Source organism: Calidris pugnax, unplaced genomic scaffold, assembly GCF_001431845.1.
Source record: "Calidris pugnax isolate Ruff unplaced genomic scaffold, ASM143184v1 scaffold82, whole genome shotgun sequence".
NCBI lineage: Eukaryota > Metazoa > Chordata > Aves > Charadriiformes > Scolopacidae > Calidris > Calidris pugnax.
The window spans coordinates 1,751,108-1,777,735 of record NW_015090833.1 but is presented as its reverse complement, the minus strand read 5'-3'; the positions used below and the strand labels follow the sequence as shown (position 1 = coordinate 1,777,735).

General features: G+C 43.1%; 1 protein-coding gene across 4 annotated transcripts in view; it reads left to right on the top strand.

Annotated features, from left to right (window-relative positions):
* The window catches only part of RERE (arginine-glutamic acid dipeptide (RE) repeats), a 165,003-nt gene that overhangs the window by 113,450 nt on the left and 24,925 nt on the right, over positions 1 to 26,628 (top strand). For all 4 annotated transcript variants that reach the window (XM_014941439.1, XM_014941438.1, XM_014941437.1 and 1 more), the window contains one exon: positions 541 to 621. In XM_014941439.1, coding sequence (XP_014796925.1) covers positions 541 to 621 — 81 coding nt within the window. The remainder of the gene's footprint in view (positions 1 to 540; positions 622 to 26,628) is intronic.

Genomic DNA, 26,628 nt, shown 5'->3' with positions numbered 1-26,628 from the left:
AGGCGTTCGTGGGGTTGTGTTTTTTTTTTGGGGGGGGGGTTGTGGGGGGGTTATTCCGCTGAAAAACCGCGGAGGGCGAGTGCGGAGGGGCCGGCGGCTGCCAGGGCTCCTTAACCCCTGCGGCCCCGCCGCCCCGCAGCCACTTTTCTGCCCCCAAAACCAGCGTTGCGTATTTTTCCTTCACCCGCCGCCTCCGAGTTGAGACACCGACCCGGGCAGAGCCGTGCGGCCGAGAGACCGGTCCCTGCCGAGGAGAACTGACTGTGGTACTGACTTTTTCTGCTGTTTTTTAAAGCTTCAAACGTTGGAAGTTTGACGTAGAAGGGGAATGTGGCTTGAATTTTTCGGTATCTTTTCAAAGCCTTTTTTCCCCCTGCCTGTTCGGGGTCGCTGTGTAGGTTTATGTTTTCTTCTGTCGACAGTGCTTAAGCGAAGAACAACGTTGTTTGGCTGTTGTGCTGCCCCTGCGGAAATTTTTTTTATTTTTTTTATTTTTTTTGCCTTCTGCTGACACACTATTTTTGTTATCTTTTATCGCAGAAACGTTTTATTAAGGGGTTGAGGCAGTACGGCAAGAACTTCTTCAGGATCCGAAAGGAGTTGCTTCCGAATAAGGAGACGGTAAGAACATTCGGACTTTATGTAATTTGCTTTTTTTTTTTTTGTTTTTTTTTTTTTTTTTTTTCTTGCTGCTTCAGTGTTTGATCTTACGAAACTATTTCCTTTTCACCCTGAACTGAATTCTCTTCGGATAAATGGAAGAGAAATCCGCAGCCGGAAAAGGTAGCTGTAATTTTTAGTGCAGTTTTTAGGTCTTACGGTGTGTGAAAGATGTTACATAAAATAGTCGTCATTGCTGGACGGAGTCAGGGAGGTTGGGTGAGGTGTATTTATGGAGACCCAATCTAATTTTAAATTCTGACATTATGACGGGATAATACATTTATGTCACCCGGTTGGGCTCAAATGGCAGCGGGTAATTAAAGAAAGCCTAAAACAAAACAAAATCTAATTGAATGTGGAAGGCTGAGGTATGTGCCGGCTGCTCCTAGGACCTGCAGAATTCGGGTGTTGTGTTTAACCCTTTGCCTTCCTGAGACGTGTGGACAGCAAGTGCCTAACTTCAGGTTGGGGATTGATCCCTGGCTCATTACTCCTCCCAACTTCCTAAAGCTCATCCAGCTGCCGTTCTGCTGGAAATCCTGGCAAGTGCTGGGAAGGGAGATGGACAGGGAGGAGCGAGCGACTTCTTCAAAGGAAAGAGGGTTTGGGAAGCCTTGGGAATCTAGTTACTTTTCCATTAGCCCTAATTGCCAAGCTTCTCTAGAAGCTTCGGTTTCTATTCTGCAGGTGTCATTTAACTGCTGGGAGGGTGGTTTTGGAAAGCAGTTTTCATATTTATTCTGAATTTCAAAGGGAGGTAACTCAATGGAAATTGAGTTAAGACTATTTTCTAACAATGTGTTAATGATCTGGAGAATATTTATTTAAAGCATAACCGGTTGTTTAGACTTTCATGTGTGTGGAATGTGGATGTTCAGTGGGGAAGAACAGTAAAAATATTTTAAAACCTGTCACTTACTGTAGGACGTTTCCAGTCTGTTCTGAGATGTTCTGGTGAGATGGTGCTGTGGTATCACAATCTTCCCTGGGTAAATAGTAACACCGCAGAGGTCAAATAGAAAGCAGAGGCTAAAGTGATTCCTGGAGTGCCTCAGTTGGTGTTTATGTTCCCTGAGTCTATTGAGAGCGCTGGGAAAACTTAATTACTGATGGAGTGTAGGGAGACTCTGCTTTAGTTTTCTGTTGGATTTTGAGGCGTGAAGGCCCACTGCTGGAAAGATGACAGCTCAGAAGGAATGCTGAAATAGTATCCTTCTGAACAGCATCTAAAAATCCAGCACGCAGGCAGCCTAAGCAGTTCTCACCTCTTTTCTTTACAATATCTCCTAGCAATGTATTGAGAACAAATTAGTGTTTACTTTAGAAATTAATTCTGCTGATGGTAAAGTTACCAAGAGGCAATAGTACTCTCCCGAAGTCCAAATTGCAGCAACTATGAAATATACTTTTAAATACAAAACGTCTCTTTGTGATAGAGAAAACCAGTTTGTAGAAGAAAGGAAAACTCAAGAAGTGAGGGGGGGGGGGCAGGTGTCTGACCCAGTTTGTGCTGTTCGACTTCTGTGTTTGAACTGGGGTATCAGGCCTGAGGCTTTTTGTAAGAGTTTGGGAAGTTTGCACGTGGTGTGAAACTTTATATAAGCTATCCGTTTTCAAGGGTTACGTTTTTGTTTTATTACGTCTAAATTTTTAGTGTAGAGAAGACTAAATATTAAGTTTGAGCAACTGGGAAGCCGTGTGTCGAGGGCTTTGAGCAGGCTTTTTTAGCCCCTAGTGGTAACTGATCTACAAGTAACCTTTGACCTACAACGGATTGTTTAATCTCCGTTTCCTATTTTTGCCCACAGATCTCACTTCTGCTTTCTTTTAATTCCCAATCTTTTTTTCAGACAATTTACAGCAGTGTTTCTGTAGTAAGACCTGCAGAATAAAGCCTGCAGTAAAACACTGTTTGACTACCCAGTTTTGCTTTTCCTCCTTAAAGTGGGATAATGAATAATGTAAATTAGAAGGCTGTGGAATTAATTTGTCTGTATTTTTTTTTTCATCAGCAGAATAATTTCAGATATTTTGCCTGACGGTTTTTTTGTTGCAGCGTGAAGTAACCCTCTAGCAATTCCAGAACAGCTAGAAAAATGCCTTATTTTCCTGTTTAGCCACCGTATTTAACATGAGGTGAAACTCTTAAAAATTATTATATGGGCAGAAAAGCAGTGAGGCAACTCCCGAGTTCTGCAAAAGCTGCTTGGAAATGAGTCAGGGGCGTTCTTGAAGTGACTTGTCCTAAATGGAAACCAGGCTATAGGTCAATACGTCCTGCACGTTGCTGATTTATTAGAGTTTACTGAAGCCAGTGGGGAGGGGAGCCGTGGGTTTTTGCCTCTCTGCAAAACCCTCTTAAAGTTAAATCTCCTCATTATCGTGCTTCTTGTATAATGTGTGCCTTTTCCAAACACTTCTGTTTATGCTGCTTTCGCCGGGGCAGAACTCCTCTAATACCCCCTTAAGCCCTGCAGTCAGAACATTGCAATAGTGGAAGATAAGTAATGCAATAGAAATACAGAATTACTGTAGAGACCAGGCCTGTTTGATATTAAATTGAGCTGAGGCTACTGTACAGGGAGTCGGAATATAGAGGTGAATATGACATTGTATTTCTTTATGGTATGGGAAGGTGTAGGGTGGTGAGAGCTGAGAATGAGGCCACGCTGTACTGAGTTAAGGAATGTCCTATTTGAGCCCTGCCTTTGCTTTTTTTCCTCTCCCTAGTTAATGTGCGATATCTTTTAAGAAAACCTTGTATTTGTCAACACTTGTTTTTAACTAGCTCAACATCATTTTTCAACAGTTTTTCAATCGTTTCTTCTAAATGAATAACCAGCAAGAAAAGAAATCTTTATGAATGAAAATATTTACTGTCTCTCAAAGCTGTGTGTTTGTTTAGGCCTTCCTTTCTAGTATATTTCAGATTTCGAGTTTATTTCCAAGTTTAGGTTGGAGAGGGGTCCCCAGTGGGCACAAGGATAACCAGCTGTAGCATTTTCCTCAAGCTTTTATAGGCAAGAGACACAGGAACTAAACTCAGCTCGTATCTGAGCGTGGCCTCTGCTGGAGCGGGTCGAGGAAAGGCTGGATCAGGAAGTGTTAACCTGGGGATTCTCTGCAGAAAAAGGACCTCCATGTAGATGAGCTTGAATAAAACTTCCTTGGGTTTCCATTGAACTGTCTTAATTGCATCTTCTCTTCCCATCTTTCTTTCTTTCCCCTTCCTCCTGAGCAGTTTTCTGTTAGTTGCAGCAGGAGTTGAATGGTGCAGTTGGTGAAGTACCTCGCTGCCGTTTGGTTCGTGCTCAGCAGCTCTTTTGATTCATCTACACGGCAAGCTGAGAAGCAAATTTTGGAGGCTCTTATGTGACAGGAACAGTTTTCATTAATAACTTCCATTTAAATTCATATGTTGTGAGAATGCAAGGTACACAGCTGGAAACGAGATTTCTGAAGTATCTGATTTGGCTTTCAGTGTGATCCCACCCCGTTTTGGGTTAATTGGCTAAAACTTTGTGATAATACAGGATTTTCAAAGTATTTAAAATTCTCCTGCTCTGAATTCTTTAGGTGATTACACTGAGCTACTTGAATTTGAGAGTTTAGAAGCACCAGCATTGTGATAGGCCTCAGATAAACGTACGTAAATGCCTGCAAGGTTGGGGATTGACTCATTGTGTTCTTGTAAAGAGCTTAACGCCGTGTTAGTGACATGGAAAAGGCAAATAGAAGCCTGGAGTGAAGGTGAGCTTGTGCAGAGTGATATTGGGAGTCCAGGCAGGAGGAGGAGGCCAAGTCATGGTGTGAACTTGCTCAGATTGAGAGCAGGGTCCTGTTCCCCACAGCCCACCCTCTTGCTGATCACTCGGAAACGGTTCTGGGAGCTTTGGTGGGGATGCACCTCCCGTTTCCCTGGACTGTTTAAGGCTGTGTCCCCAGAAGAAGCAGATTTGTTTTATCTCAGATGTGTTGTCTGACCAGCGGAACTCAAACTCCTTGTGCCACTAGAAGTGGAGGGGGATGTGTGTGATAAGTTTAAGAATACTGTTGTGTTATGTCATTAGAGAGACACAGCATATGCTGCAGTTGAATTGGGGGCTTGGAAACACCGTGTCTTCCATGGGAATAGGCCTGGGCACTTTTGACCTTTTATTAAAACTGGGGATGACACCTTTGTTAAATGATTTGAGGTTCTCAAGTGCTCCTACTATGTTCTTATAGAGTGATAGATATGACACCTTTGTTAAATGATTTGAGGTTCTTGAATGCTCCTACTGCGTTCTTACAGAATGATAGAATCCTCTAGGTTGGAAGGGACCTTTTCAGATCATCAAGTCCATTCAAACCATCAACCTAATGCTGCCAAAGCCACCACTAACCCATGTCCCTCAGCACCACGTCTGCCCGGCTTTTAAATACCTCCAGGGATGGCGATTCCACCACTTCCCTGGGCAGCCTCTTCCAATGGTTGACAACCCTTTCAGTGAATTAATTTTTCCTAATATCCATCCTAAACTTCCCCTGGCACAACTTGAGGCCATTTCCTTAGGTCCTATTGCTTGTTACTTGGGAGAAGAGGCCGATCCCCACCTCACTACCAGGGAAGGCTGATGGCCAGTGATTGTGACTGTGGTCTAATTGTCTGCTTGTCTTTTTTTCTGGTCGGCTGATGCTCCTCAGTGAGCTTTGCAGAGCTGCTTGCTTGGTGAGAAGGCTAAAAAGAGGACAGTGAATTGCTTGTTACTTGGGAGAAGAGGCTGATCCCCACCTCACTACCAGAGAAGGCTGATGGTCAGTGATTGTGACTGTGGTCGAATTGTCTGCTTGTCTTTTTTTGTGGCCAGCTGACGCTCCTCAGTGAGCCTTGCAGAGCTGCTTGCTTAGTGAGAAGTCTAAAAAGAGGACAGTGGATCTTTGTGGAGATGCAGACTTTGGTCTAATTTTGTTTTGAATTTCCCTGTTGAGCACATGGGTACCTCTGGTGTGTGTGACTTTGGTTTGGCTGCTTAGCCAGAGATGAGGGAGTGCAACCGAAAGGTGTTGCCTCCAGGTGGATGCTGGCATATTTAGCTTTAAAACACAGTGTAAATAAAAGTCACGAATATTAGCTGTTTTCTTTAGACCAAAATATCTGCGATGTGCTGGATTTACGTGCACAAGAACTAAAGGTGCGTCACTTTCTTTTGCGAAAATATTCTCTCTTCTGATAATAAAATCCTTCTTTCCAAATTGAATGCTGTTGGGACTTACCTCAGACTAAATAATCTGTGCTCTGTTAATGTTAGGAGACAAAACGAGTGCAGTGTGAGCTTTCAGCACAAACTCCTGTTTAATTTTAGATTGGGGTTTAGATAAACAATTTTATTCTTGCCTCATTAATGCTTAATCTTGTGTTACATAATATACAATATTGGCTTCCTGAGTAGCTCTTAAATATAGTGCAAATGTGTGGTAGCTGAAAGGTCACTGCGGTTGCCATATGTGCGGGCTGGCGAGGTGTTTGTCCTCTCCGAGGACAGGCTGTGTACTCCTGGTGTCAACAAACAGCCTTAGTAATATTTGTGCAAGATTCTCCTGAGCACGTGAAAGGTAAAGATTCTCCCTTGACAGAATTGTTCAAATAGCAGTTTTCCTTTGATCAAAAGAGGGGGATAATTAGGCAAATGTATTTTGGGCTGTTAGTATAAAGTGATGAGTTAGCCCTACGTTTGCTTTTTGATATTTGCATTTAGGGGTATAACTTATTTGTACCAATAGCTGGGTCTGGGTCTGTGGCAGGGGCATTATCACTGCTCTCCTTTCCCAAAGGAAATATGTTTTATTTGATGGTTTATTCCCCTAATGATGGGATTTTAATACATTGTATAGTCAAGGCATGTTATTTCCTTGTGTTTGCTGCAGGAGTGCTCAGAAAGGGACGAGCTCTGTAAGCCTTTTCTGTTTGAAAGCTGAACCTTTTTCCTTAATAACTTGTTCTAGCCCAGATGCAGTCAGAGCTGAAATTTTCCATTAGAGTTTGAAGCGACTGCCAACATAAACAGCCACTGCTTCTTTTCATTTCATCTCTGCTCGCTGCTGCTAGTGCTTCCACTGCGTGGATATTACAGTTGGAGGGTTTTGTTCTTGTTAAGGCAGGGACTATGGGCTTCACGTTTTAAAAATGATAGCCTGAGACTTTTTTTTTTCTTTAGCAGTAGCAGGTACCCCACTGGGCTCCAGTCCATTTTGAAAAACGGGCAGAGGCATCAGTTGGTTGTTTTTCCTGTGTAAGTGAAACCATTGATTCATTTGCGTAACAAACTCTTCTCTGGGGAGCATTTTGGCTTTTTTTTCTTTTTTTTTTGAGTGTGGCTATCTTAGCTGATTGAAGAACACGAAATTAATATGTTTGGCTTTAAGGTAAAGCAGTGTACTGAGGCGGCGTGCAGTAATTCAGTTCATGCTTCTCACCAGGAGCAGAAAAAGTAAGCCAAAGAATTTAATGAAATGCTGAGCTCATAGGAGCTGAGCTCAGATGGAGTTATTCCTAAATTTAAGCAGCACTGAGCTGAAAGCTGTTTACAAAGCCCAGATCATCTGTAAGGGATGTTCGGTAGATGTGTTCACTGTCATTTGGCTTGTTTTTAAAAGTTTAACTGTTAAACCTATTGCAAATGTCATCACTTTATTGGATAATAAACCAGAAGGTTTGGAAAGGTCTTTAAAGAGACATAAAAGGTTTAACTCTAGTGTGCACCGTGTCGTCTTCATCTCAAAAAAGCTGATTTCAGGCCTTAGAGGTGAGTGGAGCTGCTTGGCTCTCACTGGACAAGCTTGGGCCGTGGTCGATGGTTTATGGACCACGGGTGTTCCTTTTGTTTTGGTTTCCTGAGTTTCTGCTTTCGACTTAACGTATCCTGAAGGTATATATTGCTTAGCTCTTGAACCCGTGCTCTGTGGCTGCCTGTTTCCATTGAGTGTTTGTTTCCAGGGCCTGGTGCCACCGGTGCGTGGTCTGATGGATGACGATGGTTCATCCTCCACGGACCAAAGTCCCCTTTTGCAGACCTGTGTGTCTCCATTCCAGCTGAAGCAAGTAAAACTAAAGAAAGAAAGTACCTAATGTGCTTTGGGTTTGTTTGTTTTAAACCTCTCCAGCTTTCTCTTAAGAGAGTAAGATAATTCATTTTTAATTGTGTTATTTTACTGCTGTATTCTAAAGGTAATTTACAATGTCAGCAGCTCAAGAACGGGGCTGCTTCTTTGAGTTTCTTCCTAAAAAACCTTCGTAAGTGAAGAGCAAAAAACCAGAAGGTGTATTCACTGTGCCAACTGGACTCTAAAATTGTGTTTAGCATGGGTAATAAATCAGCTCTCCACTCCGGTGGGGTTTTTTTTTTTATTACTATTTTACATTACAAGATTGAAACCCATTGTTTATTTTTCTCTGAAGGTTTAGAGATAGGTAGGAGTAAAATATTGTTGCAAGCAAAAAACAGCCATTAGGCAATTGCATTGAGCTCTGTCAGAGAGCCAAAAAGGACAATTTCTGCTTTGTAGTGAGAGGTCTGGAGCTGAAGATCTAAGCCAAGATTATTCGGGAAGTTGATACAATATTGTCTGAGTTTTCCTCCACAACTGAGACAACCCAGTGCTTCCCTGCATCCTCATGGTTCTGTGACTCTGCAGTTTCCTTCTGATCATAATTCACCATCTTAAGGCATTTTGTTTTGTTTATTTTCTTTTGGGGAATTCTCTTTTTTGCATGGATGCTGAGTTTTCCTCCACAACTGAGACAACCCAGTGCTTCCCTGCATCCTCATGGTTCTGTGACTCTGCAGTTTCCTTCTGATCATAATTCACCATCTTAAGGCATTTTGTTTTGTTTATTTTCTTTTTGGGAATTCTTTTTTGCATGGATGCTGAAGGGTCTGTGTGACTCTGGTTAAAATATTTTTGTTCATCAATAGCTGTATACTTTTATTCTGTATTTTTCTTTGTCTATGAGGAAAGGTAATAGCTTTTCTTCTTTTGTACCAGTTGTCTGATCGTATTGAATACTCAGCTATGAATCCTAAGGTCCTGTGAATCTCAGGTACATAAAATTGGTTTTCAGAAAGGTAAAATAAACAAGTCATATAAGCAACAGCAATGTTTGTGGAGTGTCCTGTCCTAGAACGGTGCTAATGTTAGAAAATTTGGGTAATTCATTGAATAAATTAATTTGTGTAGTCCTTCCTGGTGTCTGACTTTTGAGATGGCTTAGTAGAGAAATATTCTGTACGTGATCCTCGCTGTGGTACTTAACACACAGACCCACAGCTGATACCTGAGGATCCCATGGTCTTTAATGGTACAGCTGATGTACAGACCTGTTGGGTGTGGAATTGGAGTTTTTATAAGTTAAGAACTGAGTCAGAAGCAAACCTGGTGACTTGCTGGGGGGAAGCAAAAGTGTCTGTGGCGAAGCAGGAGGACAAGCCTTTGAGTCCTTTATAATTGGTGTAAAAGTGGTATCGCACAAATCTCATCCTACAAGTACTTTATTGAGTCCTTTATAATTGGTGTAAAAGTGGTGTCACACAAGTCTCATCCTACAAGTACTCTATTTTAATCTGTGAAAGATAAACATGAGTTAATGGCCTTGTTTTCTGGCAAGTTCAAGACTTCTGTTATGCATGGACGTGGCATTTGGAGCTGGTGGTGGCTGGTTTAGGGGGACAGGAATGAAGGGGACACCACCACGCAGGTCTCTTGGGAAGAGCAACACGTCAGTGCTGAGGATGTGCTTCAGGTGGTGCCACCACCACGCAGGTCTCTTGGGAAGAGCAACACGTCAGTGCTGAGGATGTGCTTCAGGTGGTGACTGCCTGCTGTGGGAATGCTAACTTTTAAAAATTCCTGTATGGAGCAGACAAAGGAATTCCTTTTTAAAAGGGTTTTTAGAAGGGGAGGGAGATGGGGAGACGGGGAGACAAGTGGTTTGGTTGGCAGGCGGTGAGTTTTATGGCAGTTGCTCAACTCTGAGATACTGAAAAACAAACTGCAGTGAAGCTCAAGCAGTTTTTACAGCTAATTCAGCTTCTGTGTTTAAACTTGATGTTTATGGCCTATATATAATTAGGTTTTTGATTTTTGTATGTGAATTTGGGCCAAGTTTTATCCGTAGTTACCCAATGGAAGGCAGCGCAGGCGGCTCACAGACAGTTTTTGCCAGACTTGGTGACCTGCTTGCATTTGAGGCACAAGCATTCTGTCTTGCTACTTGTTTTTTCTCCTCCTCAGCACCCACACTGCTTTCTTACCCGAGTCAGGGATAATGAAGATTAATTACAAATGTACTATTAAGGGGGAAAAACGGAGGAGGGGCAGGCAGATTGGAGCTAGCAGAGCTGAGGATGTTATCTAGGTGTTTTCCCAAGTGGTGCCGTTTCGCGTGTGAGGGAGAGCGATTACAATTTCAAAAGGTATTGCAGCACTTTTATTTGAATTTTCAAGTTCAAGAAGTAAATAAATATATGAACAGCTTTGACCTGTGGAGAGAGTCACATTACAGGAGAGTCAGGGTGATCTGGAGCACTTACTAGTGCAAAGCAGTTTTCAGTTCCTTAACACAGACGTTCATAAAAGTGTTGCCTGGGTTGGGGGGGGGTTCAACAGAGCAAGTCCTCCAGGGGCAAAGGACTGTGCACCAGGAGAAAAAACACCGGCTGTTGGCAGCGAGTAAACTATACTTTTAATGCGTCTTGCCTGCCATACTGAGCATGAAATTAACTTTCTTCTTATACAACAGATCATTGGCCTTAATCGTCGTTTCCTGCCCCAGATGGCACCGTAAGAACGGTATCTGCAGCGTTCTTTTGGCGTAGAATCAGCCCCCAAATACATTATTCAGTCCTAAATATCCTGTAATATGCTGCTATAACTGTACTGCGCGAACAAGACAATAACAACTTCAGGAGACAGATGCACTCATTTTGTCATTTTTGTTTCAAACCAGCTGTAAAAAAGAAGCAGTGCTTGATTAGTGTTTTTTTTCTTGTTGGTTTGTTTTTTTTTTTTCTTGCCAAGGAAAACTCCCAGGAATTACACAGATTGTGGAATAAACTGAGAATGAGGAGTTAAAGAATAGTGGCTTTTGTTTAAAGGGGCTGTGCCATGGGGAAACTGAGGCAGTTTGTGGATATAAGGGGCTCTGTGCCCCAAGGAACATCAAAAGGTGAACTCTGCTACGTTTGCTTTTGTTTTGTTTCCCCTTTCTATTTTGTATCTGAAAGAAAAATGCTCAGGAGTAGGATAGAATTCAAATTCTGGGGACGTAATAATGCTAATGATTACCTGTAGGTAGTGGTGCTGTTCTTTTGGGGAAACATCCACTGCTTTTATCCCAGCAGCGTGTAAGGGAAGAGGCATGTTCTGCAAGGTGGAGGGCTGCAGACCTGAACCACAGCCCAGTACAGGTGTGTTTGGTGGTGGATTTACAGTGGGGCTTCCTTTCCCTGCCAAGAGATAGAAGGCGTTTTCAGGCACCTTAATGTCTCTTCTGGTATGTGGAAAACAAACATAGTGAAGCTCGGGAAATGCTTGGGCTCTGGGTTTCCCTTTCCTGCCTGTGAGTAATAAGTCCCTTGTGGGACTGGGGTCCCTCGTTGGTGCTGTTGGTGGGTTTTGCTGGGGGTAAAAGGGGCTCCCTCTGCTGCCGGTGCCTTCCCCATCCTCCCAGGTGGAACTGCATTTATGCTGCACCCTCACACCTTCTGCTGGAAAGAAATCCTTTAGTTAAGGTACAGGTAGCGTCCCATCAAACACTGAGTAATCAAGGCAGGTTCCACAGAAAACCCTTTGCTTTTTGCATCCCTTATTTTTTAAATATTGTAGAATAACGATGAGCGTGTTTCCTTCCGATTTAGATTATTCAAGATTCAATTTTTCGATTCCCCTTTCCTTTGTAAATGTGAACTTAGAAGTTTTCTCTTCTGGGGAGATGTAAGTGGAAGAGGGGGTTTCCAAAGTGATCACTGTATTTAAGAACTTGGAGTCTTAAGAAATAGACAAAGTGTTACGAGATAAATGACAAAATCAAGAACACTGACAGTACTGGTGGTTGGGAAATCCTTACTGGCTCTGGTCATCTGGTGTATAGAAACACGGCAGGGAATTATGTTTCTTTTTATGCTGCTGAACTCCTATGCAGTGGTAAGAAATCTGGCATTAAAAAGGTGCTGAGAAGTACTTTTATTGCCGTGGTGAAATAGATTGTTCTTGCTGGGGTGGAACAGTTGAGTTGATTCCTCTCCTTTCCCTCCCCCAAACCCACTTTCTCTGCTCCCTTTTCCCTTCCTCCCAGTGCCTCTGACTCAAACAGAATTATTTCGTACAATGCCTCTAGACCCCAACCTTTAAAGAAAGGGAACGAACGTACATTCCAGGTTATAAACCAGCTCTTTTCCTCCTGCAATTTGAGAAGTCCTCCCTGTTGTTGGATTCTGAGCCTGCTTTGTGCCCAGTGCTGCTCGTTGTGTAAAGCACCAGGACATCCCACAGGAACTCCTGATTTATTTTGCTAACTCTGCCCTTCTCTGCGGTTCAGAAACCTCTAATGATCTGTGAAGCTCCAAGATTTTTTTTTTTATTTTTTTTCTTTGAGTTGAACAGTAGTAGTTTTAAGAACCTCCTCTACTACATGAAAGTCTTAACGCTTTCCACATGCTGGGTTTTTGGCCTGGTGAAAAGCTGACCTCCTATAAACACAGTTTGTAAAGCGAGGCGTCCTGGGCCAGGGCTGTTGTGAAATGGGGGGGGACGGAAAAAAAAGTAATGAAAACTCTGGGCTCTTGGCCAGCAAGGAAAATGGGATCCAGTGAACGTGTTTCTGTTGCCCTTTGTTACTGTTCAAGTTTGATTAGCTTTGTTTCCGGTAAGCTTAATTATGGTTCTTTTATTTTTCTTCTTTTTTTTCCTTTTTTTTTTTTTTTCCTTTTTTTTTTTTTTTCCTTTTTTTTTTTTTTTCCTTTTTTTTTTTTTTTCCTTTTTTTTTTTTTTTCCTTTTTTTTTTTTTTTCCTTTTTTTTTTTTTTTCCTTTTTTTTTTTTTTTCCTTTTTTTTTTTTTTTCCTTTTTTTTTTTTTTTCCTTTTTTTTTTTTTTTCCTTTTTTTTTTTTTTTCCTTTTTTTTTTTTTTTCCTTTTTTTTTTTTTTTCCTTTTTTTTTTTTTTAATGGCTAAGGAGGGGATCTTTGCCAGAGCTCACATCTTTCATTACCTGAATTGCAGTGGGAGGGAACTGGAGAAATAAATCATGCCACCTCCTCAGTAAACAAACCAACCAAAAAAGAAACACCATGAAACTAGATAGAAAGAGCTTTTTTCTCCCCCCTCCTTGTCCCTGCAGCTATCCCTGTCCATCCCATACTTTCCCTTCCCTGAAATTTCTTCTAGGCCTTTAGGGTTAAGAGTGAATTTAGACAAATGTGCAATGCTAACAGCATCACTCGGGTTTATCTTTTCTATTCAGCAGCACAAGATAAGGGAAAGAGGGATTTTGCCATTCTAAAGGCTTATTTCTAAGAGCCCAAAAGACTCATTCCTTGGCTGTGGGTGTAGGAGAGGGTGCATCACAGGAGCCTGGTGACCTCATCAGAGATTCTACGCTCGCTGGGTCGTGTAGTAAGTTGGGTTTTTTTGCCTGGGCAGCGCTCTTGGGTTTGGTTGTGCTTCAGTAGAGCTTGGCTGACTTCTCTGCAGTTTTGGTGTCACAGAGACTACACTTTCAGCAGAGGTTTCCTTCCACTGTGTGAGAGGAACACGGTTGCGGTGTGTAATGGCTCGACACTGGAAGACCGTAATTTATAGAAATAGGTGGGTTTTGGTTGGGACCCTGGGTTTGTTCTGCAGAATCTCATACCTTGCAGATTCAGATGCAATTAAAAATGTGTGCTATAAACCTTGCACACTCTGGATGCTTACAGAGCATGTGAAAAATGCATTTATCCTAATTCCTGCTGCTAAATCAGCTGCAGTATGTAGAATAACTCCGAGCGTTGTATTACTGGACTTTCACCTTGTTCTGGTGAAGTAACGTGGACAAAGGCCTTCCACCTTCAGTGCTGTGTTAAAGTTGTATTGATTTAACAATTCCAGCTCATGTTCTTATTCTGGGGCATTTGATGTGATAGATATTTTTTTTTATTGCTGCCTGACTTTAGAAGAACATTCTTTTGTTGTGAGTGTAAGAGCTCCTGAAAAGAATTTGTCTGCTCACTGTGGGCATAGAGCTCTCCTCCCTGTTTTTCCCTTATTTATATTCTTTTAAGGTGAGTAATGTTCTTGTTTCAGAGAGATCAGTGTTTTTTTTAAACTTGTACGCCTTTCAAAAAATATCAAAATGTTTCTCAGCTAAAGGATGAAAAGGAGGAATCTAAAGTCTTGTTAGATTAGAAAAACCAGAGAGTTTTAACCCATAGCTGTCCAAGATAGATTTGGAAATAATGTATGGACTTTTAGAAAGTTATATTTAATAGGTGGGTATCTGTTGTAGAGAGATAAATGGAGGTTATAGGCTGCCGTTTGTGGTTAGGAATGACCCCACTTGCCCCACTCTTGAATATTTTTCCATGGAGCACATTAATAGTGCAGCTGAAGACAGATTGTTGGGGTTGGTAAATGTTTAAGTGAAAACTGCCCTACTCTTTTCCCACCTCATCCGATCACGCTTTTATAGTCCTTATCCCATGTTTACACAGTCTGGAGTCATGACTCTCAAACACCATGCTGGCATTTAGAAATTGCAATTGTAGGAGTTTTCCTTGCTTCAGCAATTAAGTAGTATGTAACAAATTTATGTGAGTCACCACTGAATAGCTAGTTGTATGTATTTGTCTGTGCCAAACTAGTGTTAAGTTGTGGGGGTTTTTTTGAATTCGCTTTGACCTTTTCAAGTGAACTTCTGTAGAAAAGGTATGGGAAATTTTAAAAACAGAGTTTCACATTATGTTTGACTGCTTTAGTTGTCATCTCGGAGCTAAAAATGCGGATGGAATCCTGGAGGCTGTAGATAAACAGCCCTTCTGGTGCACTGCTCGGTCTTGGTTTGTCATTCCATAAAGGTCATGTCAAAATGAGGGGGGAAAAAACCCAAAACAAAACCACAAAAAACCACAGACTAGCAGGGACTTCTTATCTTAGGAATAAGAAGTTCTTTCAGCTACTGATTTTTGGATATTCTTGCTTCAGTCTCTCTTTCCAGGAATATCTCATCCCTCCTGCAATGCTGAAAGGAGTCCATTGTGTAACTTCCCAAATAATCCGTTAATCAGCCTCCAGCTTCTGCACCTTCCCTCTTCTTGTAATACTCTGTTGGCAAAAGGAATGCTAATAAGAAGAGGTAGTTTCTTTAATGGGGTTAATGTCTGTGGTTGAAGTCTTTGCAGATGGAGCGGTGCAGGAGAAAAACCCAGCTGGTGGAAACCCAGTGGCTAGAAGAGGCATCAATAGCAAAGGTTTGATCAGCACTTTGATTAGATCTGGCTTTTTCTGAACGGTCCTTACTGGGTGGAAGGACAGGCAGTTTCTGTTCGGTCCCGAGCAGTTTCCTAAGATCATCCATCTGCTTTTATTCCTCTTTTCCCCTTCTTCCCAAGGTCACCTTCATCTGCAGTACATAGCGGGGATTTCCATTTTATTTCATTAGAAGTGTTTTTGAAGGGTGGCAGGAAAGTAAGTTAGATGCTGCCAGAGCTTTGTTGCCTCTGTATTATTTTGCCTTGTCTGGGTAATAATGAATGTTGACGGTGCTGGCTCGAAGGCTGCCGGGTTCCTGGCAGCTCTGTCTTCTCCCTTCCCTGGGGGGCTGTTCCCCGTGGGGGAGATGCCTCCGAGATGCAGACTCTGAAAAAAACAAGTTGGAGGTACCCGCATCTTTTCTGAAGAGAATACACACCCATTAATTAAATCCTTTAACAGGTAAAAAGCCGTTTTATAGGAGGCTTATCTTTCCTGTGTTAGATTTGAAGCGTTTCTGAGGAATTTGATGAAGTACCTTCCTCAGGCTGAGCGTTGCCCACCTCGGTGCTGGTTGGTCGTGGGCTCTTCACCTGCACTTCCAGGTCCTGGGTGATTCCCAAGACCATGGACCAGAAGGGCTGGTGAGCCACAGAGGCAGCTTTGTTCCTGTGTTTGACAATTAGAATGGTTTCAATTAAGAGACCGCTTTTGCAGTAGCATGTGTTTGATGGATGTGGGGAAGGTGAGTAAGAGAAAACCTGTCCTGCTGCTTTGTGTGGCTGGAGGCTTTTCGGCGGGGAGGAAGGAGTGCTGCTCTGCTCTTTGGGGTGGCAGCAGCTTGCTTCTGAGTGGGAAATGCAAATTGAGAAGGTCTTCGTGGTTTTTTAAATATAAAATATAGCCAAAGTAAAAAACACACAACCACTGTAAAAGCTTGTTGAATTCAGATTTATGTATGATATTCCCTCATATACTTTTTTCCACTTTGATAATACGCTTTTGAAAATTTGAATTTTCAAGGGTCCTGTGGGAATTTATCCCAAGGTGAGCTCTCATTGTTGGATGTTACTCCACTCGAGAAAATGGTCTGCTGTCATTTACTGTAAGGAAATAATTTGTACTCGTTGTGGGTTTGCTGGGTTTTGTTAGGTTTTTGTTGTTGGGCTTTTTGTTTTTAATTACCAGAGCCCTGAGTACACAACAGGTGCTTCTAACAGACACCAAAAAAGGTAAAAAGGCTGTGCCTTGTGGTGCTTTCACCTTGTCCCACATGTTTAATCTATTTCAAAATTAAAATGTTCTTACAAGCCTATATATCTGTAAACAGCTGTTTTTCTTCAATGTTAGCACCTCTATCTAAGGCCAGAAGTAAATTGGTGTTCTCCTACGTGGTTGGATGTAATTCTTTGGTGTGTTAAATATTTTCCTTCACAGTAAACTAAACCATGCACACCCCCTGAACTACAGTACCTGGAGAATATCCCAATTCAGGTGGAATTCTCCCTTCCACCGTTCAGGTCTGGTTGGTGGGGTCGTTCTCTTGGGTGAGAACCACAAGAAACTCAGGAGGAAAGTGGTAATTCTGGTGGTCAGACCGTGTAGCTTTTCCACGCCAGCAAGTGACGCTGTGCTCTGCTGACCTGTTACCTTCTCTACTACAATTCATGGTTAATTATTTTTTCTAGTTGACTGCTTTTGAACTCTGGAGAACTATCATAGGGTTTGGAAACCTAACACAATGGTTTTTAACTGTTAATCTTATCTGGACCTGTTAAACTTTTATTTGAATTTATTCCGAGGAATGCAGCGTGCGTGGCAGACGGAACTCTGGAGAACTATCATAGGGTTTGGAAACCTAACACAATGGTTTTTAACTGTTAATCTTATCTGGACCTGTTAAACTTTTATTTGAATTTATTCCAAGGAATGCAGCGTGTGGCAGACAAAATGATTGAGTAACAGGCTCGTTACTGATCAACATAATCCTGAAAAAACATAACATTAACAGTTTCCTCCCTCCTTGTTACCCTAAAACAACGTTACTGCCTGAGAGCTGGGCTGCCAGCACTGGGACAGTTACAGCCCGTGGTTGTCAAGTATCTGGGAATATTGTTGCCTGCCCTTTGAAAACTGAATTAATGTTAACAAGGAAATCTCCTCGGATACAGTACAACCATCTCGTTAATGACTTGGGGTGGGAGAAAGGCACATGTTCCAAGTTACTCTTGACTTTTGATTTTAAGGTGATAGCACCAGTGTGTGTTCATTCTACAATGCAAAGCACTAATCTATTGTGCTATACTGCGTAGGTATCTATTGTAGCATTAAAATTGCAATTCATTTGATTATGTGATGTCTCATTCTCAGCCTGGCCACGTAGGAAACTTGACTGCCACGGTTGTACAGAAGCAGTGTAATTTCACTGGGAAAAGTTGACCCATTTCTAGGGTAACGTGACTGTACTTTGATACCATCCATGACATTATTGGTATGTCCCTGTCATTCTTTGGGTCACTTTCCTTGGGCGACAGAAGCTGAGAGGGATGACTGGAAGGAGCAAGAGTGATATGAGAATGTGGCATTGCTTATTTTCAAACAGAAAAGAAAAAAACCCAAACTGGAAGAGTCAAACCACACAAAATCCCCGTTGTTCCAAATGTATTGCCTATATCTAATAGCACAACGGATGGAGGTGGAGTTTCAGGTGGAGTTTTCCAGCACAGAGGGTCTGACGGGCTGGTGACCGTGTGGCAGTTCCTGGAGGTTGGGTGTCAAACACGCAGATAACCTCAGCCTTTTGGAGATGATACTCTAGTGCACCTTGGGCAGCCTCCTTCCTTTTATCTTGAAAGGGGCTGCTTTTCACCTTGAGAAGATGGAGCCAATTATTCCAGGGTTACGTGGCAGTTTTGGGTTTTTTTTTCCTCTGGCATGTTCCATGAGAGTCTGATGCCATGTTTCCCCCATCCTTTTCTTTTAAGCATTTCTGCCTTGTTCCAGATACTTACTGGTGGTGTTCCTATTGAAGATAAAAATGTCTTTTAAGACAAAAATATTGCTTGTTGAAATGAGCAGTACTCTAAAAGCTTGACATTCTAGTTAAAAAAGAAGCCTTTTATAGTAATGGGGAGGGGGGGAAGAGGACTGATTAATGATGTGCATGGACAGATATGGTCAGGCTGCAGCAACATCTTGAAAACTTCCCTTGACTGTAGAGCACAAAGGTAAAGTGTTTAACCAGTAGCACCGACCACAGGAGGAATGCTTACTATAAGGATATGTGCTTTTTTTTGGAGAAATTACTCTCTATTTAACAAACAAGTGAGACCTACTGAGCTATCTCTGCTTGATGTGGAAAAATAATTAGGGTGGTTTTTTTTTTCCACAGGTTGATGTTGCTTTTTTATTTTACACTGTGTGTGCTTCAGAATTGATCAAACCTCATATAATGCATACTTCTGTACCGTGCCAACTGGAAATTGTTGTATGGGTCCTTGTGAAACAGAAATCCTGGAGAACGACTGTTAAAATGTTATGTTCTGTTCCTAACAGCAGCATTATTCTGTGTCACTGGCGTTAGTCAGAGTTGCTCTGCAAATGGTTGAAACTTTAACAGCAAACATCCCTCCAGGGTTTATAATTTTCCAGAGAAGATGGCTGAGCTGATAGAAACGTCCCCATTGCAGCCTCGCAGCAGATGCCCTGCTGCAACATCATTTATTGCTGCCTTCTCATCCCTTTTCAGTGGCTTCTGAGCTGGAGCATTTTGTAAATATTTTGTTTTGGGTGGTAATTAAAGGAAGAGGGCCCAGAAGGGGGGTGTTGGGTGAAGGATGGAGTTGGCTGGACGGGGCTGTGTGAGCAGTTGCAGACGCCGGGTGGTGTTGAGGGTCCATAGTTGGAGGTTTGTAGAGGTTCTGCAGAGGAAAGGATGGCCAAGAAGAGGGAGAGGTAAGGGAAACTGGGAGGAATAGTTCTTACCAAAGGAGCTTTGGATAGCCAATTAACAGGATTAATGAGTTATTTGTATGTTTGAATGTGGATACTTGCGTGCTTTGTTTTGTAAAGATAGGCTTTTCTGGAGTGTGGAATTTGCAAAGATATTTCTTAGCTTTTTCTCCTTCAACTCCTACTCCTTTTGGTTTTTTTTTAAACTTTACTATTTCTCTAGCTTCAACTTCACAACACAGTTTACCATTTCAGAGAAGCCTGGGGTTTTGCAGTGTTGCTCTCTTCTTTATCACTCTGAAGAGAGGCCGATTTGGGAAACTGAAGCAGCTCAGAGAGATTAAAGTTTACACAAAGTCCAGATGAGTTGTTCATGTGCCTTGTATCCAGAAGGGTAGGGTTGGATTTAGGCTCCTTGACTCCTTCAAATATTCTGATGCACCCAGATGCATATTTGCTTCCTGGGAATGCTGCCAGCTCTTCTCTCCCTAATGCTTCAGACTGAATCTGAACCAGTGGGTTGGAAGTGAAGAATTGCAAATCTTACCTACACCAAGTCCCTTTCCTGCTTTGGAGTCACAAATGGGCAGTGGTTCCCTGCTGCTTCCAGCTCGGTGTTCTCGGACATTGAGCTGTTGATGGTATTTTTACATGGTATAAAATAAACGATGTAAAAATTCTTACATGCCTGAGTTGAGTGTCAGATGTTTGCGGGGCCTCTTGTGTGTGTTTGTGTATGAAAGATTCATGAAACATTTCAAAGAGATGGTAGCGCTGTTGTGAAAAATAGCACTATAGAAAAATTACAGTAAGTGATTCCACTTTTTTTAAGTGCATCATTTTCTCTATTTTTTTCCCTCTTCGTTTTCATTGTTAGTACCATTTGCATGAAAACATCTGTATTTGTCTTCATTTGCTGCTTTTGTTTTATAGCCACCTGAAGATGCCACTTTTTGTCCTGCTGTCTTGGCAGCAGTTAATTAACAGCAGTGTATAGAGCTGGGGAATCCTAGTTGTCCTCTGTGGGTATAGGAATGGGCTGAATCCCAGACTGCGGTTCTGCAAGTGAGACCTAAGCAATAGGAACCTGCAAATAAATTGAGATTGTTAGTTACTTCAGAAACAATACCTGCAAGGATGGACCAAAAATTAAGGGTATATCTTAGTGGTCGTATTGTGATTGAGGAGGAAAAATATGAGGGCTAGAGTTAATTACAAACATGAGACACACAAAAGCCCGTGCTTATAATGTGTGTGTCCAGATCCAGCACAGCCAAGTGGTTTTTAACTGAGAAAATAGTGCTTGTGGTCTGTCTTCAGTGTGTCACAGGTTTTCTTGTGTAATGTCTCAAATCCCCGTTTTTGCAAGATGTCTGCCTTGGCTGCGTCAGCTTCGTTGGGTAATTGAGTGTATTTGTGATGAGAAGGGAGCTCGTGTCTTGAGTCCATGGCTTTTTGTTTCTTTGAATGTTCTAAGCGTGCAAGATACGGGGTCTGTGGCTGGTGGAGGAGGATGCTCCCAACTTCAAAACTGGACGAACAGCTAGGGAAGAGTTAAGCAGAACAGAAGGGATGTTGTGAGGTAATAATGTTGCTGTTGAATAACTTGAGGTGATGAATTGTTTGAAGCAGCAGATGCCTTTAAGAGCTGAGATGGCTGTCACTGCCGTGTTTTGCTCCTAATTGATGGAGAACTGCACATAAAGCTGAGAGCAATCTTAGGTTATTGAATATTTCATATGGAAAACACAGGGATTCTGCATTTAGAGAGGCTGCGAAGATGTCAACCACAAAGAACCTTTGTCATCTCCTGGGCTGCATTAACGTGTGCAGGGCCAGGTGGGGGGTGGATTCTGCTCCTCTGCAGCTCTGGGGCCACCAACATCAGAAGGACATGGACCTGTTGGAGCAGGGCCAGAGGAGGCCCCGGAGATGCTGGGAGGGCTGGAGCCCCTCTGCTGGGAGGGGGGGCTGAGAGAGTTGGGGGGGGTTCAGCCTGGAGAGGAGAAGGCTCCGGGGAGACCTTATTGCGGCCTTTCAGCGTATAAAGATGGAGAAGGAGTTTTCACCAGGGCCTGTAGTGACAGGACAAAGGGCAACAGCTGTAAACTGAAAGAGGGTAGATTTAATTTGGCTATAAGGAAGAAATTTTTTATGATTAGATACTGGAAGAGGTTTCCCAAAGAAGCTGTGGCTGCCCCATCCCTGGAGGGGTTCAAGGCCAGGTTGGATGGGGTTTTGAGCAACCTGGTCTGGTGGGAGGTGTCCCTGCCCAGGGCAAGGGGGTGGAACTTGGATGGTCTTTAAGGTCCCTTCCAACTCTGACCATTCTATGATTCTGTGTCTCCCCCAGACGTCAGTTTCGCTGATCCCTTAAGTGACACTTTCCCATTTCAATGATTTGTCAAGTGATATCAACATGGCCTTTCGAAGCTGGCCCTTGTACTACAAGTTTGATGTGGTGGGACAGGATATAGAGAAACCTTCTGTAAATTTAGGAGTATTCGATGTCTGCAGGAGACGTTGGCTCATGCCCTACGTGTGGCTTTTGCTGGACTTGGCCCTGAGCCCAAGCCCTGTGTTAAACACCGATCTCCTTCCGCAAATGGGAATCTTCCACAGTTAGAAGGAAAAATGAGAACGTGTCCCCACCAAATAGGCTTCTGGCGTCCTGGTTTTCAGTCTCACACAGGTTACACCCTCAACACCCATCTCCAGCTTCGTTTCAACACTGAGCTGCGTCATTGGGTCTCTGCATCTTTCTGAAGAATTTATTTATAGTGTAATATTTTGCTGTAGTAAACCAAATCCAAAACGTTATGCAACTTCATAATATATGAAAGCGGGTGTTGCTGTGGCTAGAGCCACAGGTTGGGTGGTTTGTTTGGGAAAGAAATCTGTTCTTGGATTCTTTCAGGGGAGTGAATTGTTAAACTAACTCAGTGTGTGCCCGCTTCTAGTTAATGGAGTTTTCCATGCAGTGAATCGCTGGTTTTTACTTCACTCTAATTTATGCTTGTGTAATACTATTGATTTTATAGATGATCATTAAAAATGAAAGCATTGCTGTACACAGAGTAAAGGCTGGAAGTCCTGTCCGACAGTATAACCTCATTCTAATGTATGTCCTTTAAAGGTAAAACCAGGTTAAGTTTTTAGTTGCAGTCCTGCTTGCTACTAGCACTGATCTTTTTATTTTTTTTCCCTGTAGTGTTGTGTTTAAATTCTGTCTGTAATACCTTTTCAGATTCCTGATGGAAATGCTAACTTAGATCTTCAAGTAGAGCCTCCTGTGTGGTACCACCGTAGTTAAAAGACGTGCCTACTGAGGGCTGCTTTGAGAGTGGTGTGGCTTTACAAACCTCCATTCAGCCTTGGGAAGCAATTGAAGAAGGCAGAGAGAGGACTCTATAAAAACAAAAGTATAAGGAAGAAATGCAGTGAGCAGTTTTGGTGGCCAATAGGGATGGTAGTGTCTTGTTGAAAGTGCAGGGTGCTTCTGTGAGTAGTTTTGTTTACAAATAATGCAGTGTTTAGGTTGCCCTCTGTTAAATTTATGAAGTTTCATACTCCAACAATCTGAGAAAGTTTGTGGCTACAGCTTACAGTTAATAACAGAGAATCCTTTTAAGAGGCACTCAAGTATAAATGTACACTAGGAGGCTTCGTTTTTTCTCAAAGGAGGCTGACAAATGTTGATATAAACTCTTTGTCTTGTTTTGAAGTTCTCAGTTATAAGTGGCTCTCTCTGAGTTTCCGACACCTTGGTGCTGTGTTGAATAGAAGTCACTAATTAAAGTGATCACTCACGCTGCCTGGTGGTGGGCATCACCGTGCTGTGGCTGTTGGACGTGTTAGTGGGGACTAACCAGGGTAATACTCACATGTTTAGATTACCTGATCAGTCAGCCTTTGTGTTTCTGAGGCATGTTGATGTAGCCTGATTGTAATAGTAGAGAACATTTGAGCTCCTGCTGGAATATCTGAGCTCTTACTGATGCAGCTGGAACGAGACTCCTCATGAACTAGCAATGAGGAAGAGGGTGTGATGGAGGGCTTGGGGGGTGAGAGTGTGAAGTGTGGTGGGGCCAGGTCAGTCAAACATCCTTTGGAGGGGTTGGGTATATAGTTGTGCATAGATAATAAAGCAGTACAATGAGCACTTCTCACCTTAATCTTCAGAAGCTTGCTATCTGGGTAAAAATGACATTTTATTCCTATATCAGAAACTCAGTCTCAATCTCTACTATAGAACTCAGGAAGGCAGGTAAAGACAAACCAGCCCAGTACCGGGGAAGATGGAAATAAACCTGATGTCATTTACATGAGGGAATCGGGCTTTTCTTGGGTAGTAGAGTGAAATGTGGAGAGAAATGTTTCAGGGAGGCAGAAAGGCAGCTCTAGACTCAGCTCATCAGGGTGCTGTGAGGCAAATGCTCCGTAGGTGGCCAGCTGGCTGGCGTTATAACAGGACAGCCCCCTTGCTCCACACGTTTCCTGGGCTCTGCACTTATTTTTCCTCCTTCATAAGAACGTGGGGCTGGAACAGGCCGAGGAGATCACTGAAGCTAAAGTTCTTTTGTCACAGGCAACCATCTCTCAAATCCCTGTCATGAACGGATCAAACTTCATATTAAAGCTCAGAAGGTCTGTAGCTGTTTGTTCTTTTGCCAACGCTGCCCTTTTGCTTTAATGGCTGCTCTGTCTCCCTGGGGGGTAGCTGTGCCCAGGGCTCTGGTTCTGTGTGATGGGTGCTGTGCTCAGCCAGGCAGATGGAAATGCCTTTTCTGGGGTGGCAGCTGTTTTTTGTCATCCGGTGGGTCAGGATCTGAAATTTGCCCAGCTCATGAGAAAAGCTCTTAGAAGGTGAGCCTGCCTACTGGTGAGAGTCGGAGCTCTTGGGTTTGACTTCTGTGCCTGAGACCTCTGGTTCTGAGCAGCAGTTGATTTTCGGGTTGACAAAAAATACTATGACCTTAACATCCTTCTTCCATCCCGCTGCTTTTCTCTCCTGCTTACGTGGCCCTTCTAGTGGAGATTAGCATCCTGTAGTGGACATGACAAGGTAAAAATGAGCCCACAGTTTCATGGCAATTGACAGTGTAAACTGAAATCCCTGACATTTTCAGTTAGCACACGCTGTAAGATGGGCCGTGGCAGCCGTGTCGCCTGTCCTGACAGCCCTGCTGTGGACGTGGGCCACGTCCTGTCCTGACAGCCCTGCTGTGGACGTGGGCCACGTCCTGTCCTGACAGCCCTGCTGTGGACGTGGGCCACGTCCTGTCCTGACAGCCCTGCTGTGGACGTGGGCCACGTCCTGTCCTGACAGCCCTGCTGTGGACGTGGGCCACGTCCTGTCCTGACAGCCCTGCTGTGGACGTGGGCCACGTCCTGTCCTGACAGCCCTGCTGTGGACGTGGGCCACGTCCTGTCCTGACAGCCCTGCTGTGGACGTGGGCCACGTCCTGTCCTGACAGCCCTGCTGTGGACGTGGGCCATGTCCAGGGTGGCAGGATTAATGGCAGCAGACAGATTGCATCTCTGGAGTCACCGGAGGATGATTTGTAAGACCTCAGCATTCAGGGCCTTCAGCCAGGCCCCAAACTACTGCCCCCTCCTTTTTCTTTTTTTTCTATTTTTTTAAAAATTTTTATCCCTAATTGTGAAGTGGGAATCAAATTCTGGGATTACTGATTGCTGGAGACACCAGGGCAGAACAGAGCCGCAAAGAATTAGCAATTTCTTTCACTTTTGAGCTCACTGTATAGGTATTACAGTAAGCTACAATAAATTGCTCTTTCAAATACTGCTTTACAGCTCTTACCATTGTCTTCTAGTTACATTTTGCTTGCTAAGGGTTTTTTTCCTGACAGAAAGAATTTGAGACTGGAGGGAAGCAACAATAAGGGAGGGATAAGCAGCTTACGTGGCAGTTCTGTTGTGGTTTCAGGGGGTGAGGGAGTTGCTTGGATGTCCTGCTTCAATATTCCTCTTTCCATACATTGCTCTGGTAAACAGGAAAACACTTAAGTACCCCTCAACCCTCCACACTTAATCTAGAAAATCTACTGTTGTAGAGAAATGTTCTTGGAGAGCAGTAAAAGGAAAACAGCTGTTCGGGGATCAGATCTCAGAGAAGCCAAGTCTGTTTAAAATCAAGGCTTAATGTCAGGGGTGTCTGTCTGGGAGGTTTTGTTTGCACGTCTGCTGCTCTGGGGGTATGTGGGGCTGTGCAGCAGAGCAGGGCCCTGGCCCCCCCAAACCTGCCTGGGGGAATAAAGGTTCTGGTGATCAGCCTGCTGGTTTGCAGGAGTTTATTTGATACTTTCCAGGCATTAAATGGATGGCTTTCTTCCTCCATCAGGCTTGTTCAGGTGTTGGACATCCTGTGATACAGATTTTTATTAAGAGGTCAAATTGTAGCTGTCTTCAGCATGGAATCAGGGGTTTTGATAGTTTTCATCATGAAATACTTCAGCATGGAATCAGGGGTTTTGATAGTTGAAATGGCCAGTTGAGGATAGCTGCAGTAAAAAAAGGGGTGGGAAAGTTTACTGTTTGCAGCTGATGCATCTTCACTATCCTCATTAGCCGTGAGCATTATTTTACAAGATTTGTTGCCTCCTCTGCAATTTTCAGTATATTCTGAGTGCTGTTGTTTTCAGCACGACTTTATATAATAAACTGTTAAGACTCAGCAGCTCCCCTGTAGGTGACGAGCTGCAGGGAGGAAGCTGTGTGTCAGGGAGGATAACGCGTCCGTTTGAGAAGCCAGGCTTTGTGTGATTCATCACAGATGTGTTTGGAAAACCTAAACCATGTGTTGGGTTGCAGTGAGGAATGCAGGTCAGCCTGAGACACTCCACAGCCTGCCACCAGCAGCAGCCTCTCAAAGCTGGGTTGCTGGGCATCATCTCAGAGCTAAGTGGGCCTTCAATTCTTATTTCTATATTTAAATAAAAGCAGTTCCAGGATATGACACTTGAGAAATGAATGGCTGATTTCTTACATACCTTTCAGCTCTTCTTGCCTTATTGAAACAGGAAAATCTGATCAAACTTTCAGGTTTCCATTTGGTTATTTATTTGAGCGGGGTTCTTTCCTTGTTTTTATGGTATGTGTCTTCTCAGTGGCCACTGCCTGCCCAGGCAGGAGATGGGGCTGGGATTGCAGAGCACAGCACAGCAATCTCTGCTCTTCACCTACAGGCAAAAACCCCGCTCTGCAAAGGGATAGGAGGGGAAAAACACCTCTCTGACATCATGGGAACAAACTCCTGCTGAGAATGACATCAGATGCCAATAATAGAACAGGGCAAAAATCAGATTTGTTTTGAAACCTGGTAGTATAATATATTCGAATTTAACCTGAGGGAAGCATGAGACAATTTCATACAAAGAAACAAACCAGCTGTCATTAACAGGAAGGTGGCCCACAGAATGTCATAGGATTTGCACATCTCACTGTTCCAGAGAAGCTGTAGCGACTTGGGGATTGGAACTTTTTCTCCAGACCATCCAAGGTGCCCCTGAAG